We start from the raw sequence: 19,434 nt of genomic DNA on the forward strand, positions 1-19,434 counted from the left end.
AAAAAAAAAAATAGCTCAGTTGGGAGAGCGTAAGACTGAAGATCTAAAGGTTCCTGGTTCGATCCCGGGTTTTGGCAGTGATTTTATATGGCAACACAACCACGTGTATCTAATTGAATTCCCTATGTTAACTCCACTTGTCCTGTAACTTAGACTTAGAAACTTACTCCCTTCTGTAGACATCTGTGTCCTTTATCTTAAAAGAAGAAGAAGGAGGAGGAGGAGGAGGAGGAGGAGGAGGAGGAGCTTAGGGCCCACTGAGTAAAAGCACTTGCCTGGAATGACTGACCATCGGTGTTCGATCCCCCAGAATCCATGTGGACAGAGAAAACCTGTTCCGCAGTGCTGTCCTCTAACCACCACAGATGCAGCATGCACAGGCAGGAGGGCACAGCCCCATCACACCCTCATACTATAACAGTAAACAAAATGTCTATATGTTTTAACTTAAAAAAATAGTGTAGCACACTGGGCCATTGAGACAGCTCAGCATGTAAAGCTGCTTACTACCATAGTCTGAATTCGAACACTGGACCCTCAGGAGGGCAGAGAGAACTGACTCCCATCAATTGTACTCTGATATAAAAGTGGCGAGCATCAACACACACATGCATGTGCTTGAATGAATGAATGAATGAATGAATAGATGGATGAAAAAAGAAGAGTTTAAAGACAATGTGCCCCCTAAGCATGTTTAGCAGCTACATTCTAGATGTTTCTCCTCTCTTTGTTCCTGGGACAAATATCTAAAGCAACTAAAAGAAAGAAAGGTTTATTTTGGTTCATGGTCTCCAAGGTTTCCATCCAAGGCCAGCTGTATCCATTGCTTTGGGCCTGGGGTGAGGCAGGATATCATGGTAGCAGAAAACACAAGATGGAAGCTCAAGACAGCCAAGAAGAGACCAAGGTAAAACCAAGGCTAAGGGAGGAGGACCAGGTGAACAGAGGTGTGTAATAAAACCTATAGCTCACCACCACACAGATCTGCCTCCTCCAGCTAGACCCCAACTTCTCACAAAAGATCATCACCAGCTGGGTACCATGCTTCCAACACACAAACCTGTGGGTTCACATGCTTCATATCCTTCCTCAAGGATGCTCACACACATGGATTCCAAGGATATCAGAACCAAAAAGAGTCAGAAATCCAACCACTGATGGATGAGGAGATGGCTCATTGGGAAATGACTTAGCAGATAAGAACATCTGAGGTGCTATCTTGAGAGAAGGGTTGGACTCCCCTGCACCCATTTAAAAGTCAGTTGCAGTCACGTGTATCTGTAACCCTAGCATGATCAGGGGACAGAGATAAGATCACTGGGGCTTGTTGACTGCCAGCCTGACTCCAGGTCCAACGAGAGACCCTTGTCCCAAGGGACTAAAGTGACAGAGCAAAAGAGCCAACGTATTGCTCTAGCCTGGACATACTTACACATGCATGTAAACTAATATGCATACACATGCAAGAAAGAAAAGGGAAGGAAGGTGTCTTAGTTAGGGTTTTACTGCTGTGAACAGACACCATGACCAAGGCAAGTCTTATAAAAAACAACATTTAATTGGGGCTGGCTTACAGGTTCAGAGGTACAGTCCATTATCATCAAAGTGGGAGCATGGCAGTATCCAGGCAGGCATGGCACAGCAGGAGCTGAGAGTTCTATGTCTTCATCCAAAGGCTGCTAGTGGAAGACTGACTTCTAGGCAAAGAGGGTGAGGACCTTATACCCACACCCACAGTGACACACCCATTCCAACCAGGCCACACCTATTCCAACAAGGCCACACCTCCAGATGGTGCCACTCCCTGGTCCAAGGATATACAAACCATCAAAGAAGGGAAGATAAAAACGAAAAAGAAGTCCAACCATCTAAACTCTTATTTTCCAAAGGATACACTGGAAAAACTGAGGCCTAAGGAAGGGACCTGACTGCAGATGGAGGGTGAGTAGTTTTGCAACTCTTTTGGAAACTGTCACTACCTGGTAAAAAAATCACAATCCCTAAGACTCCCCAGGTCCACTCCTAGGTATACATTCCTGAGAATCTCACACCCCCACGTACCAGGAAACACTTGTGAAGTTGTCCCTACAGCACAATTTGATGTGACTCCAACCTAGAGCCCAGCTCTTTTCAGCAAGGGTTGGATGGATGGGTTATAGCAAGCAAAGTAACTGACCTGCTGTTCGTGTGCACTGACAAGGCTGACTCCCAAAGACGAATGGAGAGCAGAGCAGTAGAAAACAAGATCCTGTTCCATCCCTGTAATCCCAGCACTCATGAGACGGAGGCAGAAGGATGGTCTTAAGATCCAGGCTGGTCTAGACTATAGTGTAAGATCCTCTCTCAATGCACCAGGCTCCATCTCAAAAAGAGACACATTTTTTTTTAGAATACTTTTATCTTTATCATTTTTTATTGGTTATTTTATTTACATTTCAAATGATATCCCCCTCCCTGGATGTTTTCCCCTCTGCAAACTCCCTATCCCATCCTTCTTCCCTTTGCTTCTATGACAGTGCTCCCCTACCCACCCACTTCTGCCTTACCACCCTAGTATTCCCCTACACTAGGGCATTGAGCCTCCACAGGACCAAGGGTGTCCCCTCCAATTCATGCCAGATAAGGCTGTCTTCTGGTACATATGCAGCTGGAGCCATGGGTCCCTCCATGTATACTCTTTGGTTGGTGGCCTAGTCCCTGGGAGCTCTGTGTGTGTGGGGGGTGGTACACGGGTCTGTTCTGGTTAATTGATATTGTTCTTTCCCCTTCAGCTCCTCCAATACTTCCCCTCATTCCTCCACTGGGGTTCCTCTGCTCAGAAGAGACACATTTTTTAAGTAGTACCAATGTGCAGATAGTTAATCCACAATCTATAACACGACAGCCCAAATTAGAAATGACTGAAAGATGAGAATATTTATTTACTTGCGCAAGGAAGGTATACAGAGGATGCTAATTAGCCCATGAGAAGATGCTCAACGTCTCTACTCATTAGGAGAAACAAATTAAGAACCAGCAACAGCGGAGCTAGGCATGATGGCACCTGTCTGTGATCCCAATATTCAGGAAACTGAGGCAGAACGATTGTGAATTCTAAGATACCTTGTGTTCTCTAGACAAGTCCTATTCCAAAAGCCAAATAAATGGCAGCCCTGGGAGCCACCATAAGGCTGTGCAGGGTCTGCCCTGACCTAGACTTACTTTCTTTTTGTTTTTTTTTTTTTTTTGGTTTTTCGAGACAGGGTTTCTCTGTGTAACCCTGGCTATCCTGGCACTCACTTTGTAGACCAGGCTGGCCTCGAACTCAGAAATCCGCCTGCCTCTGCCTCCCGAGTGCTGGGATTAAAGGCATGCGCCACCACCGCCCGGCTCTAGACTTACTTTCTAAGTCAAAAAGATAAGACTTTTCTTTCTTCTCCTTTGCCCCTCCCTCCTACTCTCTGTCTCTGTGTCTCTGTGTCTCTCTGTCTCTGTGTCTCTCTGTCTCTGTGTCTCTGTCTCTGTGTCTCTCTGTCTTTGTGTCTCTCTGTCTCTGTGTCTCTCTGTCTCTGTCTCTGTGTCTCTCTGTCTCTGTGTCTCTGTGTGTGTGTCTCTCTCTCTTTCTCTCTCTCTCTGTCTCTCTCTTTGTTGTTGTTTGAGACAAGATTTACCTATGTATTCCTGGATGCCCTGGAGTTTGCTATGTAGATCAGGCTGGCCTCAAACTCACAGAGCTCCTCCTGCCTCTGCCTCCCCAGTGCTTGAATTAAAAGCACGCACCCCACCCCCCTGCCCACCCTCCCTATAGCTTTTACCTTTTCCTTTTAGGTTCTAGCTAGAGCCCACGTATGCCTCCTCCCGTGCTTTATGCCCTGTTATTCTTTCTTGAGAGCTCCCATCTCTGACAAGCAGCCGTTTGTCCACTGCGTGGCTGACTTCCATGCTGGCTGAACTCAAAGGCTGTGACCTTTTCTTTTTCTTATCTGTCTCCCTCTTCCTGGCAGCTGCTCACATGTACAGTTGTCTGCCCTGGGGTTTTTCTTTGAAACTGTAATAAAACTGTAATAAAATAAAATAAAATAAAAAATCTCAACGTTAAAAAGAAAGAATGAAAGGAAAATCTCCACAACAGTGAGTGTAACAGGTAAAATTGCTAACTCCAGGTTGGAGAAATGGCTCAGAGGTTTTAACCTGCTAAAGCACCGGATGCTCTTCCAGAGGACGTGAATTCAATTCCTAGCACCCACATGGCAGCTACAACTATCTTTAACTAACTTTATGGTACCAGAGCTTCTGATGGCCTTTTCTGGCCCCAGTACCTGGGCACCGGGCATGCAAATGGTGCACAGATACACATGCAAGCAAGAATAACCCCTATTCACATACAATAAAATAGCTTCATTGAAATGTAATTAATGTATGGTAAACTGCACTTGGGAGCTACTCTGGAGACAGAGGCAGTGAATTTACCAGCTCAAAGCTTATTTGGGGCAGAGAGAGAGAGAGAGAGAGAGAGAGAGAGAGAGAGAGAGAGAATTACAAGGCCAGCCTGGGGAAATTTAGCACCCTGTTCCAAAAATACAAAGAAAAAGGCTATCCATGTAGCCCAGTTGATAGGCGGCTTGCCTAGCACGCCCCAAATCCTGGGTTTGCTCTCTGACAACACATGAACCTGGTGTGGCAGTACATACCTGCAATCCCTGCGTTCCAAAGCTGGGAACCAGGACGGGAAGTGCAAGGTCATCCTCAGCTCCTCAAGGACCTCAAGAGCAGATGGGTGAACATGACACTGTCGTCCAGTCCATCATCAATCAGCCAATGACACAAAATAAAAAGGGGAAACAGAGCCGGGCGTGGTGGCGCACGCCTTTAATCCCAGCACTCGGGAGGCAGAGGCAGGCGGATTTCTGAGTTCGAGGCCAGCCTGGTCTACAAAGTGAGTTCCAGGACAGCCAGGGCTATACAGAGAAACCCTGTCTCAAAAAAAACCAAAAAAAAAAAAAAAAAAAAAAAAAGGGGAAACAGAGCTAGGGACAGAGAGATTATGGTAGAGTGCTTGGTAGCATGGGCTCAGTCCTAGGTTTGATCTCTAGCACTGAATGAAAAGGGGCAGGGCTAACAAGAGACCTGCACAGAAGTCATTTGAGTAAGTCTGTGAGTTCTACCACATGTGGCCATCCAGGAACCCATTAGCACCACTGAGCTACACACATCATTTTCATCTCCAAACATTCCCTAATGACTTCTCTGTAGCCTACCCCTCCCTAACCTGTCACCACCAGGTGACTTCCTAGGCAACCACTATTTGTATTCGGGAAGGTGTCGATCAATTTACATTTTCTAGAATTTTATATCTAATTTTACTATCATTGTGATATTTTATGTCAAGGGATCAGGAGAGTTCTCCATATAGTCCGGGCTAGATTCAGTCTACCAGTTCTTCTTTCTCGGTCTTCCAACGGCTGGCTTTACAGTAGAGTGCTACAATACACAGCTCCTGCAATCTTTTTTTCTTTTTTTGAAGAGTCACCTATATTAAACACATGCCAGAGCATTTTTTTCCCTTCTGAGTAGTAACTCATTATATGACAAACTTTTCACATAGTATAGGAATATTTCTGGTTTGTGCCTACTACAAATAAAACTTCTATGTATGTATGTTTCAGTCTCTCTCTCTCTCTCTCTCTCTCTCTCTCTCTCTCTCTCTCTCTCTCTCTCTCTCTCCCTCCAGCTGAGACAGAGACTCCCCTGTTACTTGGGCTGGCCTTCAACTCACTATGTAACCTGAGGCTGCCTTGAACTTGTGGCAATCCTCCTGCTTCAGTCTCTCAAGTGCTAGAATTACAGATGTTGTGCTCATTTGTGTTTATACATTTGCCAGTAAGGACATCTTTTTTAAAGACTAAAACCAGTTTGCTTTGCTCCTACTGTGTGCTGGATTCTGTTCCTAATACATGCCATTAAGCTGGATCCTGTTTCTGTTTTTGTGTTTGAGACTCACTAGGTAGCCAGGGCTGGCCTGGAACTTGTTATGGAGACCAGAAAGCCTGTATCTCACAAACAACCTCCTACCTCTGTCTCTGGAGTAAGAAAATTAAAGACCCAGGCCACCAAGCCTGGCTCAGCTGAATTCTGGAAAGACAGTTTAAGACAAGATTCTGGGCTGGAGAGTTGGCTCAGGGATTAAGAGCACTGGCTGCTCTTGCAGAAGACCCAGGTTTGACTCCTAGCACCCAAGTGGTGGCTCAAAATCATGTATAACTCCATGACCATTTGAAAAAACCAATATAGTTGAGGCAGTTACTTGAGCTAGCTATCTAAGGTATTATGGGTACTTAGAGGTACTGCTTTGTGTGTGTGTGTGTGTGTGTGTGTGTGTGAACATGTGTGTGCTTGTGCACATGTGAATGTGGATGCCAGGGGACACTTCAGGAATGCATGTCTTTCTGTCTCTTCAGGGCTGGCTAATACAAGATGGTGCCAACACACTGGGCTGAACCAGGTTTGGGGGAACTGAAACAGAGAGCTGCGTGCTTGGCATGCGCTTTACCAGCTGAGTTATCTCCACAGCCATTAGTCCTGAATCGCTGCAGAATTATGTCAGGCTAGACCTTAGTTTAGACTTGCTATTAGCAAGTGTTCAATAACTATGTGAAATTGAAAGCTAAACCCATCACACTTTCCATTGCATTCTCATGCAAATCCTCACGTCCCTGGGGGCTCTATTATTTTCCTGTTCATTTGGCAGGTAGAACGTGTACTTTTCAGTTCCCTAATGTGCTTGGTCAAGGATCACGCAGCTAGGAAGTGACAAGAGAGAAGGCTGCCCAAGCCCTCTGACTCCAGTTCCAAAATTCTCTCTCCTTCCTGATGGGACCTGGAGTGCTTAAGCCTTAATCCTACTTGGAATTTTGCCTCCAATTCTCCTTTTCTTGGCTTGCTTTGTCTGCGAGGCTTTCCACGTGGCATCTGGAGGGGAGAAGCAACCTACGAGCAACAGCGATCACTCTGGAGCGCCAGCGCCCTGCAGCCGCCGGCCACGCGCTCAGCACTTGTGCGCAGCGTGGCGACACAGGCGCATGAGCACACTGGGCAGGCTCGCCCGGGAGCCTAACACCGCCAGGGGAGGGGAGGGACCGGAAGTCAGACTATGTCTCTAGGTTGCTAAGAGACCGGACTGTCCCAAAACAAGCCGACGATTCTCCAGCCTCTTTTCCTTTCTGAATCTGCTTCAGAATTTCCTAAAGTCGAGTAACCATGTCGGACGGTGATATCTTAAGAAGCACCTTTCCCTCTTACATGGCAGAGGGGGAGAGGCTTTATCTGTGCGGGGAGTTCACTAAGGCCATTCAAAGCTTTACCAACGTGAGTTGCGCTTTGATCCTATTACTGCGTTGCCTTCCTCTTTTCCCCTCCTCCCTTTCCCTCTCTTCCTCCTCCCCTTCTTCTTTCCCTTCCTTCTCCTCTTCCCTCTTCTTTTTTTTTTCTCTTCTCTCTCACCCTCCTCTCCACCTCCGCTCCTCTTTAGAGATAGACACTTGATCTGTAGATCAAGGTGGTTTCAAACTACCTCTACTTCCTGAGAGATGACTTCCGATGTGCACCCTCATTCCCAACTTATGTTTTGAAAGGAAGGTGCCCTCCTTATGTCCTCTGGAGGCCAACTCCCTATCTTGCAGTTGGCCTCTGGAATGATGGAACCCCACTTGCTACCTGGACCCACACCATTGTGTTGTTGATGAAAGATGGGGGGGGGGGTTGTGTGTGTTTGTGTGTATGTATACCACATGCATGCCTGGTACTTTTGGAAGCCAGAAGAGGGAACTGGATCCCTTGGAACTGGAGTTACAGGCAGTTATGTAGCACCAAATGGGTGCTGGGATCCAGATCTGGGTCCTCTGTAGGAATAGTAAGTGCTGTTAACCAATAAACCAACACTATACCACCCCCCACCACACACACACACACACACACTTCACCACTTAAAGAAAAATATTTGTATGTGATGGGTGTTTTGCCTGCATGCATGGACCGCATGCATACTTCCCTCTTAGAGTGTGGAAATGGACTGAGGGGTGTGAGCTGCCATGTAGGTGCTGGGATTTGAACCTGGGTCCTCTGGAAGAGCAGGCAGTCAGTCAGTTAGTGCTCTTAGCTGCTAAAAAAATCTCCAATCCCACCCAATTACCATTTTTTTCATCACCAGCAGCCCTGAGGTCCATTTTGTGGATGCCATACTCCTGGTTCCCATGATATGCCACTGTCACACATAAGCCCTGGCTTTTGCCATTTTCTCTTCTTTCTCACTAATGCCTGCCAGTTGGAGACATAATGTGACCAATCATTATCTTTCTTTAAATGTTTCATGATTACCTTTCTCTTGATAAATTCAGTCTCCCATCCTTAGCTACAGATTGCCCAAGAAGCTAAATGTAGAAGTCTCTGGCACAGGCTTGCCTGTAAGAAAGTTGTCGGTAAAGTTAGGGCATATTGTAGTAACCTTATTGAAAATTACACCATTGTACCCTAAAGGGATGGGGAGTCGTTTTAGGATATTAGACTCACTGCTCTAAGCACAGTGTGTGTCCGTCTGGGATGTGGGGGAGCGGAAGGGGTTACAGTTGTTATTTCTTTGTATAGATGAGGAAGTGGATATAAAGATTAGGTAACATGCCCAAGGTCACTGCACTGAACTAGCTGGAGTAGTGGAGGAAGGATCCTGTTGTGAGCCAAGCATTCAGACACCGGTTGCCTGAGGTGCCAACCTCCAGACTGCAAGGTGTTCTGATAACCTTTTCCTTTGCAAGGCTGGAGACAGTGCTTAGCTGGGTAGAGTGTTTGCCTTGTGTGCATGAAGCCCTGGTTTGATCCTGCTTTTGAGTGTGTTGTCCCACACTTTCAATCCCAGCAGCTGGCAGGTAGAGAGAGAGAAGGAACAGAGATTTAAGATCATCTATGGCTACTTAGCAAGGTCAGGGCCAGCGTGGAATACTGGAGATCCTGCCTCCAGAACAGAATAACCATTTCCTTTGCTAGAAACTGTACTTTTCTTTTGGGGTGCTGGTGCTCTAACCCCACATGCTTGCCAATTGCTCTTCTGAGTAACATGAGGAGCCCATAGCCTCCTTCATTCCTTCCTTCCTTCCTTCTTTCCTTCCTTCCTTCTTTCCTCCTTCCTTTCTCAAGACAGGACTTCTCTGTATAGCCCTGACCATCCTGGAATTTGCTCTGTAGACTGGGTTACCTAGAACTCAGAGATCCGCCTGCCTCTGCCTCCTCAGTACACACCTGAGAACTGAAAGCGTGCACCACCACACCCAGCTCTACTTGGCATAGCAGTGGGGCATGGTGGTAGTTGTAAATCCCAATATTCAGGGTGCTGAGACAGGAGGATTTTGAGTTTGGGGCCAGCCTGGGCTACATAGTGAGTTCAAGACACACCTGAGCTAAACTGGCAAAACTGTTTCAAAAGAACCAAATTAAAGCAAACCCTTAAATGGAGTGTTAGCCCACTAACCAATCCCAAGACCTCCCTCAAGTCCAGCTTCTCTACCATCCCCCAATCTTTCACCTCTTTCCCTAGTCACAGCCTCTAAGAGAAATGATGAGCTGATGGGCATATGGAGTTAGGAGCCCTGCCAGTTCGCATTCCCCTCTCTCCTGGAGCAATCTGGCCCTAGAGCAGCTGAGACAGAAAAGTAAAGATGGCCCTAAGGGCAGGTTAGGAAGCCCTCCCATTCTAAGAAAGATAGCAGCTGCTTCCTCTTCCTAGAAAAGAAGGAAGGTCTTAGAGAGGGCAGACTTGGTCTGACGCCTAGGGATTACGCCTGTCTTTCCTGGCACCGGTTTCTAGTGCAGAGCCACCTTCCCTTGGGGCAATGTTCTCTTCTGTCTTGGTTACCCCAGGACCAGGGCAGACATTCACCATAGCTGTAACGATCTCAGTCCGAAGGTGACAGGACATAGTTGGTTGTAATGACTTCGAGTGTCATCTTAGCATTTAGGGAAGCTAAGGCCAGAAGATCAGGAATACAGGGGCAGCCTCAGCTACATAATGTGTTTGAGGCCATCGTGGATTATGTGAGGCTCTGTCTCAAGAAATATACAGACAAAGATGGCACAAGGGATAAAGGTACTTTTGGCCTAGTCTGATTGGCTGAAATTGAACCAAGTCTTATAAGTTGTTCTCTGAGCTGTACACGCACACTGTTGCATGCATAGAACCACATGGGCCAACATGCATACAAAATTAATTTTTAAAAAAAGAGAGAAGAAAAAGAAAGGAAGGAAGGAAGATTTCAGGGCATGGGGGGGAGGGTGAGAGAAGTGCCCATCTTTACACTAGGGCCTCTAGATGGCTTCTGTCTTCCTCACATCTGTGTCTTAGTTCCCCAAAATAGTGATAATTCTCAGTTTACTACATGAAGAAGAAGGAGAAGGAGGGGGAGGAAGGGGAGGAGGAAGAATAAGATGGTGGAGATGGTGGCTCAAGCCACATCTATAATCCCAGCTACTCCAAAGACTGAAGAAGTGAAGAAATAAGAGGAGGGCTGGGTGGGCATGGGTGGTACATACCTGTAATCCCAGCATCCACAAGGTAGAAACAGGAGCATGGCTCTTGGTACTTGAGACCAACTTGGTCTATCTACATAGCAAGCTCCAGGCCAGTCCAGGCTACAGTTTGAAATTATATCTCCACACCAAACAACAACGAAACTCCAACAAACCAGAAAGACAGAGAGGGAAGGAGGGAAGGAGAAAAAGAGAAGACTTGGACTAGGTATAACTCAAAGGTAGAGAGAACTTGCTCCAACATTCATAAAGCCCTGCATTCTAGTCCTTGCACACAGAGGCTAGGGGATGAGTAACCCGAGTTCTAGATAGTCCTGAAATCTATTCTGTTTACGTTAGCCTTTGACATTTACATTGCAAATGTGTGCAGCCAGCTGAGGTTTCTTGAACTTGATCGACATAAACCATCTTGAAGGTGTACTGCTGGAAGGATTTGGCAAAAAGTCACAGATCCTCAGCCCAGCCAGTTCCTACATCTTAGCCAGTGGCTTCCTCAGTAGCCGCGATAGAGCCTTCTCCGAGATCAGCCACATACAGATAGAGATGTTCACGTTCGCTGAGCCAGTGGGTTGGGCTGCTTGCATCTGATGAGACTCAGAGGCAGGAGTCCATGTACTGACCTGGAGGGTCCCCTCGAAACTGCAGTAGGTGTGAGCCACCCGGCCGGGTCAGGGTGCCGCCTTGCTCCTCCTGGAATCAGCCCATCAGAGCACTTCCCTTTGGCAGGCCCTTCACCTTCAAAGTGGAGATAAGAACTGCCTGGTTGCCCGCTCCAAATGCTACCTGAAGATGGGAGACTTAGAGAAGTCTTTGAATGATGCTGAGGCCTCACTTCAGAACGACCCGACTTTCTGCAAGGTGACTGCCGGATGGGAGGGCTCAGTCTTGCTTTCGCCATTTCCATTGCAGCAGACTCTGGTTACTGGGAGTTGAAGAACCAGCTGGGTCACTTAGTGTCTGATGCCCTTTCCTCCTCAGTGCTTGACTGCCTCCCTGCCACTCGCAGGCCAACCTTGACCTCCAGCCTTGACCTTCAACCTGGGACCCTTCCATGCTACCGTGCAAGTCCTTTAGGGTCTTGGCTCTCCATCTGGGTTTGACTGTCTTTCATTCCAGGGGATCTTACAGAAGGCTGAGACACTGTACACCATGGGAGACTTTGAGTTTGCCCTGGTGTTCTATCATCGAGGCTACAAACTGAGACCTGATCGGGAATTCAAAGTAGGAATTCAGAAAGCCCAGGAAGCCATCAACAACTCGGTGGGAAGTGAGTGAGCGAGAGGCTGTGCTTTTATCTAGGAAGGCTCAGCAAGGTCAAGGGTGCAGAGGGCAAGCAGCTACCACCGGGGACTCTCACACTTAGACTTGGCTGTTGCTGAGGTCACAGGTCAAAATTCTGTCTGAGGAGTAACCTTCTAGCCATGCTAGGTGGGCTGCTTTGAAGCTGTCCTTTCTGAAGTCTTACATAGACTAGAGTTGGGTTCTGAGTCCAGCCTTTCTGAGGTTGGCTCCTCCGCCACCATACAAGTACCAAGGGTTAGTTTTATCCACCAGCTCCACAGCAGAGGGAAGAGGGAGGTGAGGGAGAACTTGTCCCTGTGGATAGCAAAGTGTGGAAATAGCATGTGACAGTCTCCCTTCATCCCAGATCTCTCTGTATTTGGAAAATCTGGCTGCTGTGGCTTTGGGCTAGTGGGGGGGGGGCCCACCTAGTTAGTGTCTAGGACAGTGTTTTACCAACCACCGTGCACCATTCTGGTATTAGGGTGGCTTGCAGCCACCTTTGCCAAGGCCTCTGCCATCTCCTTGCCAAAGGCAGCCATTTCCACATAAAAGTATGTGATCGGTCATGCCTGAGGGGCTTGGCCCTGCTCAGTCCCAGCCTCTGTCCTGCAGGTCCTTCTTCAATCAAGCTGGAGAACAAAGGCGACCTCTCCTTCTTAAGCAAGCAAGCTGAGGTAAGGGGCCTGGTTCTGAGAGCATGTGGACCTTCAAAACCCTACTAACAAGTCCACAGGGAACATCTCACTTCTGCCCATCATGGGCCACCGTGAGATTCGGCCGCAGCTCCAGAGGTATCTTGGGAATCCAGCTAGACCCAACCAAGCGTATTTCACGGTTCTCAGGGCCACTGAGGGTCTTGTAGGAGCAGGACTTTGGAGTCTTAGATTCTCAATCCACCCCGCACGCTCTGAGCTCCTTTTTTTTTTTTTTTTTTTTTTTTTTTTTTTTTTTTAGTTTTTCTCTGTATAGCCCTGGCTGTCCTGGAACTCACTTTGTAGACCAGGCTGGCCTTGAACTCAGAAATCCGCCTGCCTCTGCCTCCCGAGTGCTTCGCTCTGAGCTCCTTACTGAGGCTCCCCTGAATGTCCCTCCATTTTCCAGAGTAAGAAAGCCCAGCAGAAGCATCTGCCTATAAAGCAACTCTCATACAGCACCAAGCATGAAATCAAGAGGAAGGGCTCGCTCAAGAGCGAGAAGACCGTGCGGCAGCTGCTCGGGGAGCTGTACGTGGACAAGGAGTATCTGGAGAAGCTCCTTCTGGATGAAGGTCTCAGACCCATGGCCGGCAGGGCTGGGGGCAGTGGGTGGGAGCTCAAGGGACAGCCTGTCTCCGAATGCAGCCGACCCAGACCTACAGAAACACAGCGTTCTCACTCGACTGAGGTCCCAGGAGGCTAGGCAACGGACTTCTGCTCATATCTGAACCCAAGATGTATACACACAGGGTCCCCACATTTTTGTGTGTGTGGGCTCCTTTGTCGACCTCACATCACTGTGACAGAACACTTGAGATAATCAGCCTGTAAGTAGGAACGAACGATGCTGGTCTGATGCAGTGGCTCATATCTTTCATCCCACCAGAGGAGGAGGCAGAGGCAGAGCGGGTGGGTCTTTGTGACTTTAAGGCCAGCCTGGTCAATGTAGCAAGTTCCGAGACAGCCAGGGTTATGCAGTGAGACACTGTTTCAAAAAAAAAAAAAAAAAAAGATTTATTTTGGCTTAAAGTTTCAGAGATTTCACAGGTATTCAGGTAACCCTATCATCTCAGGGCCTGCTGGTGAGGCAGAGCATTGTTCGGGGAGCACCCAGTAGGACAGAGGTGGCCAGGAAGTAACAAAAGAGGAAGGGGCAGAGATTCCAGTACCCGCCACCCCCGTTGGAAGGCATGCCCCAGACCTGTGTAACTTCCTGACCATCGGTTCCTACTCCTAAAGATTCTTCCACCATATTCCAGTAGTACACTGCCTAGGAAGCAAGCCCTGACACATGGGGCCGTTAAGGTGGGAACATTCAAGAGGCAAATCACAACCACTGCCGCCGTAGACTGTACGGTGCGTAAAAGAACCTGACAGACGGGTGCTGGGATCTGAGCGCAGCGGCACTACATGTTCTGAGACATCCGGCCCATCCCTCATTTCACAGACAAGGAAATAGAATTCACTGAATGTCCAAGGTGTCAAGCAAGTCAGTGGTGGCGTTACCAACAGACTCCAGTCCATCACACTGTGCCGACAGGACCCTCAAACTGAGGCCTCCCACTAAGCTGCCATGGTGGTGTTGCTCTGCCCTGATACACCCGAGCAGGGGGCACCCTGGAAACAAGCACCCTCTCTCCAGAACTGGTTTCCTAAGGTCACCTGCAGGGTTCTCTGCAGGGTTTTGGCACACCACTTTACTGTTGGCACATATCCTTGGTAACAAGCCTGAAGGCTTCCTGGTCTCTAGAGGGCCTGCCACGGAGGGCAGGAGTGGCCTGAGCATTATCCCAAGTGGCCTTGCGTCATTTCAATTGGCCCTAAGCTCTGGCCACAGAGCAGACAGGATGAAGGCACACCCCTACAGCTCCCAGCATGCACCAGCGTACCTGGCACCTGGCTGCTGGACGAGGACTGGCAACGTGGGAACCAATGTTTCCATTCAGACTCGTCTTTATTCCCTGAGGACACAGCTTGAAAGGAGGGACCCTTGAGTATAGGCTTCTCAGAAAGTTGTCCAAATGACCCTTATGGTCCCTCCTTTTTTGCCACAAAAAGGCCTGTCCCAAGAATGTCCCCTGGCTTTCCATCACCTCCCATATACTTCTCATTTCCTCACTGCTGGGGCAACTGCAGACAGAGGTCTTCACAGGGCCCTACATCAGGGGTCCCAAGCCTAGAGAGGGTGACTCCCCTCCATGTGTGATCTCCTTGATGCCTCTGCACAGATCTCATCAAAGGCACCATCAAGAGTGGCCTGACCGTGGAGGACCTCATTATGACCGGCATCAACTACCTGGACACCCGCAGCAACTTCTGGAGGCAGCAGAAGCCCATCTATGCCAGGGAGCGAGACCGGAAGCTGATGCAAGAGAAGTGGCTGAGGGACCGGAAACGCAGCCCCTCGCAGACAGCCCACTACATCCTCAAGAGCCTAGAGGACATTGACATGTGTGGGTAGTATTCTCAGGCGTGGGGGATGGAGAGAGGCAACATGATAGTCAGGAGCCCGAGCCTCGGCCTCTGCTGACTTGTGGATGGAAATTATCTGGGAGGAGTTGGTCCGTCAATACGGAGTTAACCTTCGTGTCAACTCCTTCTCTCCCCAGTGTTGACCAGTGGCAGTGCTGATGGGAGCCTCCAAAAAGCTGAGAAAGTCCTTAAGAAGGTTCTGGAATGGAACCAAGACGAGGTACCCAACAAGGACGAACTGGTCGGGAACTTGTACAGCTGCATAGGCAACGCCCAGATTGAGCTGGGGCAGATGGTGGCTGCCTTGCAGAGCCACCGAAAGGACCTGGAGATCGCCAAGGAACAGTGAGTGCCCTGCGGTGGCCAAGGTCCCTAGGCCAGGGCTGCTCCTGGGTTGGTCCTACTTTCTGTCCCGCAGGGCAGGCCTGAGGGAGAGTCCAGTGGAAGTAGGGGTTGAATACTCAGCACCGAGGGTAGAAAGCAAACCTAGGCTGGTAACTTTTTTTTCTCTTTTTTTAAAAATCACACACAAGAACATAATGGCTAAAAATCCCAGTGGCCTGGCTCTTGGTGTTTGTTTGTTTGTTTGTTAATTTTTGTATCAGGCTCTGAGCCTACCAGTTATTTCTTGCATTAGGAGCATAGCAATGTCCAGATATAGGTTTGGCTCCAGGCGGTGGTGGCGCACGCCTTTAATCCCAGCACTCCGGAGGCAGAGGCAGGCAGATTTCTGAGTTCGAGGCCAGCCTGGTCTACAAAGTGAGTGCCAGGACAGCCAGGGCTACACAGAGAAACCCTGTCTCAAAAAACCCAAAAAAAAAACCAAAAAAACAAAAAAACAAAAAACAGATATAGGTTTGGATATCTGGCAAAAAAAAAAAAAAAAAAAAGAGTGGCACAGTCATAGTCATTAAGTTGCAATTGTGCTCCTGTTAAAAAAGGAAAAAGTACAGGTGAGGACATCTGGGCGGGAGGTGTGGGTACAGCGGGCCTTGTGGGAAGGCCTGAGGCTGGAGGAAGCTTCAGGCTGGAGTGAGACAGAGGCCAAGAGGAAGCTGCACAAAGTCAGGCAAAGCTAAATGAACCATGGGGTGACCCAGGGGATACGGTCTGGGATCCGGTAGATCCAACTGGGCTGTAGGATCTCAGGCAAGTCGCTTCCCCACCCAGTCTCAGTGTTTCCACGCAGTAGAGTGTGCTGGACTGTCCCTACCCTGGTGTGGAGGGGAGGGTAGATAGAAAGGTACAGGCCAAGAACTTGAGACCATAGGGCTGGGAATGTAGCTCAGTGGGTAGGGCAGTTGCCTAGCATGTTCAAGGCCCTGGGCACAGTCAGTTCCAGTTCACAGGCGGACACACTCGGAGACATACCATATCATACACATTCATAGACACACATACATCACACACACAGAGAGACATGCCATGCACACACACATATACTACACACAGAGACATCACACACACACACTCAGATATACCATACACACACACAGATAACACACATACACACACTCACACACACCACATACCATACAAAGGCACAGACACACACCACAGAAACAGGCATACCATATACACACACAGGGACACCACACACACATACAGACACACAAGAGAAAAACAGAAACCCAAGACTGTACCTGGTATTCGTCTAACAGTGATAGTAGTCTCCCTGAAGTGAGCTGTTCTCAACTAGAAACTCCCTGACAGAGAAATACATCACTTTTAGGGAATCCTGATTTTTTTTTTTAATTATTATATATTTGTCTGTGCGTTTATTCGTTGTATGTGTGTGCACACATGGATGCCAGAGCATTGCTGTGATGGGAGGAACAGTTGGGATCATTTCTACCACAAGGGTCCCAGGATCAAACTTAGGGTCATAAGGTTTGGCAGCAAGGGCCTTCACCCACTGAACCATCTCCCTCGCCCCGAGCATCCTGACTCTAAGTCCTCTGGAGTCCTTCTTGGCTACAGTGTCCACTCACCCACCGTTCTGAACTCTTCTCAGGCTCCTGCCAACTTGTATGTTGTTCAGTTTGCAGTGGATTGGTGATACGCTGTTGCCCTAATGGCTTCTCTATACTGCCACCAAGTGGGGACCATGCTTTACCACATGAGCCCGCTGGGGAGATCCTTCCTGTTCAAACTCTACCTAACACCCACTTTCACTCAGTGCCTCAGCCCTTAGCCACAACTGCTGCTCTCCTTTCCGTCTGTCATCTGTCTGTCCGTCTCTGCCTCTGTCTCGCTCTCCCTCTCTCACTGCTCCCACAGATCTTCAAAGCCACACTGCCCTTTGCCGGCTGTCCTTCCCAGCTGACTAGCAGGTAAATAATCTAGTATCCATCATAATACCGCTACCAACACTCCCAGAAATGGGCTCTTCCCAAGACTCAAGGCTTCCCAAGATAACAGGCCATGGCTTTCCGGGCCGTAAGCCCTGTTTGCCTGCAGTGCAACTTGCAGCCTTGTGCACATTGGCTCTAGCCCTCTCCTCACTTAGCCACCATGCCCTCAGTGCCACCTGCTCCTGGGCAATGTCTCCTAAGGGCTAAAGAGGGAGACTGAGTCAGGCATGGTGGCGCACACCTTTAATCCCAGCACTCGGGAGGCAGAGGCAGGCAGATTTCTGAGTTCGAGGCCAGCCTGGTCTACAAAGTGAGTGCCAGGACAGCCAGGGCTACACAGAGAAACCCTGTCTCGAAAAAAACCAAAAAAAAAAAAAAAAAGAGGGAGACTGAGTTATCAGCCATTAGAATGGAGCAGGGGTGGTGGTGGTGGTGGTAGGACAGACCTGGAGTAGGATGACCTTGATTCCTAGCTCTGTCACTCAGAGCTGAGTGGATTTAAGTCGCTCATCCCCCTCTGTTTCCTCACCTGTACTGAAGGCCTAGTGATCCCACCTGACAGGGGTCATGAGGGTTAGATAAAATGTGTGCACTCTGACTGTCTTAATCACAGCACTTGGGAGGCAAAGGTAGGTGGATCCCTGTGAGTTCTAGGCCAGTCAGGACGACATAGACTCCTGTCTCAAAAAAAAAAAAAAAAAAGTATTGATGGCCCGTTGGATGCAACCATCTCCCATAGATTTTTTTACTTCTCTCACAAGCCCTAGCCCTATTTTTTTTTAAAGATGTATTTATTTATGTAAGTACACTTTAGCTGTCTTCAGACACTTTTTCTTCTTGCTCTGGCCCCACTTGCTCCAGCCCCGGTTGCTCTGGCAGCCCAAAGATTGATTGATTTATTGATTGATTTTATGTAAGTACACTGTACCTGTCTTCAGACACTCCAGAAGAGGGCATCAGATCTCATTTCAGATGGTTGTGAGCCACCATTTGGTTGCTGGGATTTGAACTCAGGACTTTTGGAAGAACAGTCAGTGCTCTTAACCACTGAGCCATCGCTCCAGCCCCCCACCCCCCAGCCCTATTACTTAACAGACTCCAAGGTCTTTCTCTTTGAATATCCTGTAAGCAATCCCACACGAAACCAGTCCCAGCCTGTCCCTTACATCAGTCCCACATATATTGCTCCAGGAGCCCCTGAGCCTTCGACAGCCACTCCTTGGAGGAAATCCAGGAGGCTTCTGGGTTCTTCCCTCCCTCTGTCCTGCTCATATCCTGACCACCTGCCCCAGGCTTCCTCAGCTGGCTCTCCCACAAAAGGAAAACCCAGTTAAAACCCAGTGGGTGCAGGCTGCTCTCAGCCAACAGGCTTTCTTTGGGCTTCCTTCGGACCTCAGACAGTAAAGAGCTCTGTGCAGGTCATTCCGGCCTGAAGCCATCCAAAGGGTCCCAGCCTCTCGCTGCTTTTGGCTCCTTCAGCAAGGTGTCCCTTTCCTCAGAGCTGGCTCTGTCAAGCCACTCCCACTCATTCATCAGACCCTGGAATCAGGGTCTCACTCTAGGAAAGCCTTTGACCTGTGGCAGTAGGAATGGAGGAAGAGGTCCAGAAATCCCACCCTGTTCCTCCCCGGCCACTCGTATCCTATCGGTCCTCTTAGACACTGGGCTTTGGGAAGAGAATCACTCTCTTGTTACCAGTTCTTGCCACATAAAAAAAAAAAAAGAGAGAGAGAGTGTTGTATCTGTATTCTAGACAGTATTCTAGATAGCCTTCCTTCCTTTTTTATTTCTGTGTGTTTTGAGACACAATTTCACTATGTAGCCCCAGGATGGCCTCTAACTCCTGATTCTCCTACCTCTCTCTCCCAGGAGTTAGGATCACAAGCGCAGGCCACTTGGCCTGGCTACTTCCTACCTTTTCAGCATCCGCAAACAGGGCCTTACCTGGAAACTCCAGTCTAAGTGAATTCTACGCACCCCTCCCTCGTTCTTTTTGAGACAGGGTTTCTCTGTATAGCCCTGGCCCTGGCTGTCCTGGAACTCACTTTTGTAAACCAGGCTGGCCTCGAACTCAGAAA

At 48.6% G+C, this 19,434-nt stretch overlaps 1 protein-coding gene across 2 annotated transcripts in view; it reads left to right on the forward strand.

Annotated features, from left to right (window-relative positions):
- Positions 1-7,048: 7,048 nt before the first annotated feature.
- The window catches only part of Ttc25 (tetratricopeptide repeat domain 25), a 26,813-nt gene continuing 14,427 nt past the window's right edge, over positions 7,049-19,434 (forward strand). For both annotated transcript variants that reach the window (XM_021176743.2, XM_029483124.1), the window contains exons 1-7: positions 7,049-7,344; positions 11,278-11,409; positions 11,668-11,818; positions 12,448-12,509; positions 12,937-13,102; positions 14,759-14,983; positions 15,140-15,347. In XM_021176743.2, coding sequence (XP_021032402.1) covers positions 7,237-7,344; positions 11,278-11,409; positions 11,668-11,818; positions 12,448-12,509; positions 12,937-13,102; positions 14,759-14,983; positions 15,140-15,347 — 1,052 coding nt within the window. In that variant the 5' untranslated portion in view covers positions 7,049-7,236. The remainder of the gene's footprint in view (positions 7,345-11,277; positions 11,410-11,667; positions 11,819-12,447; positions 12,510-12,936; positions 13,103-14,758; positions 14,984-15,139; positions 15,348-19,434) is intronic.

Source organism: Mus caroli, chromosome 11 (assembly GCF_900094665.2).
Source record: "Mus caroli chromosome 11, CAROLI_EIJ_v1.1, whole genome shotgun sequence".
Taxonomy (NCBI): Eukaryota; Metazoa; Chordata; class Mammalia; order Rodentia; family Muridae; genus Mus; species Mus caroli.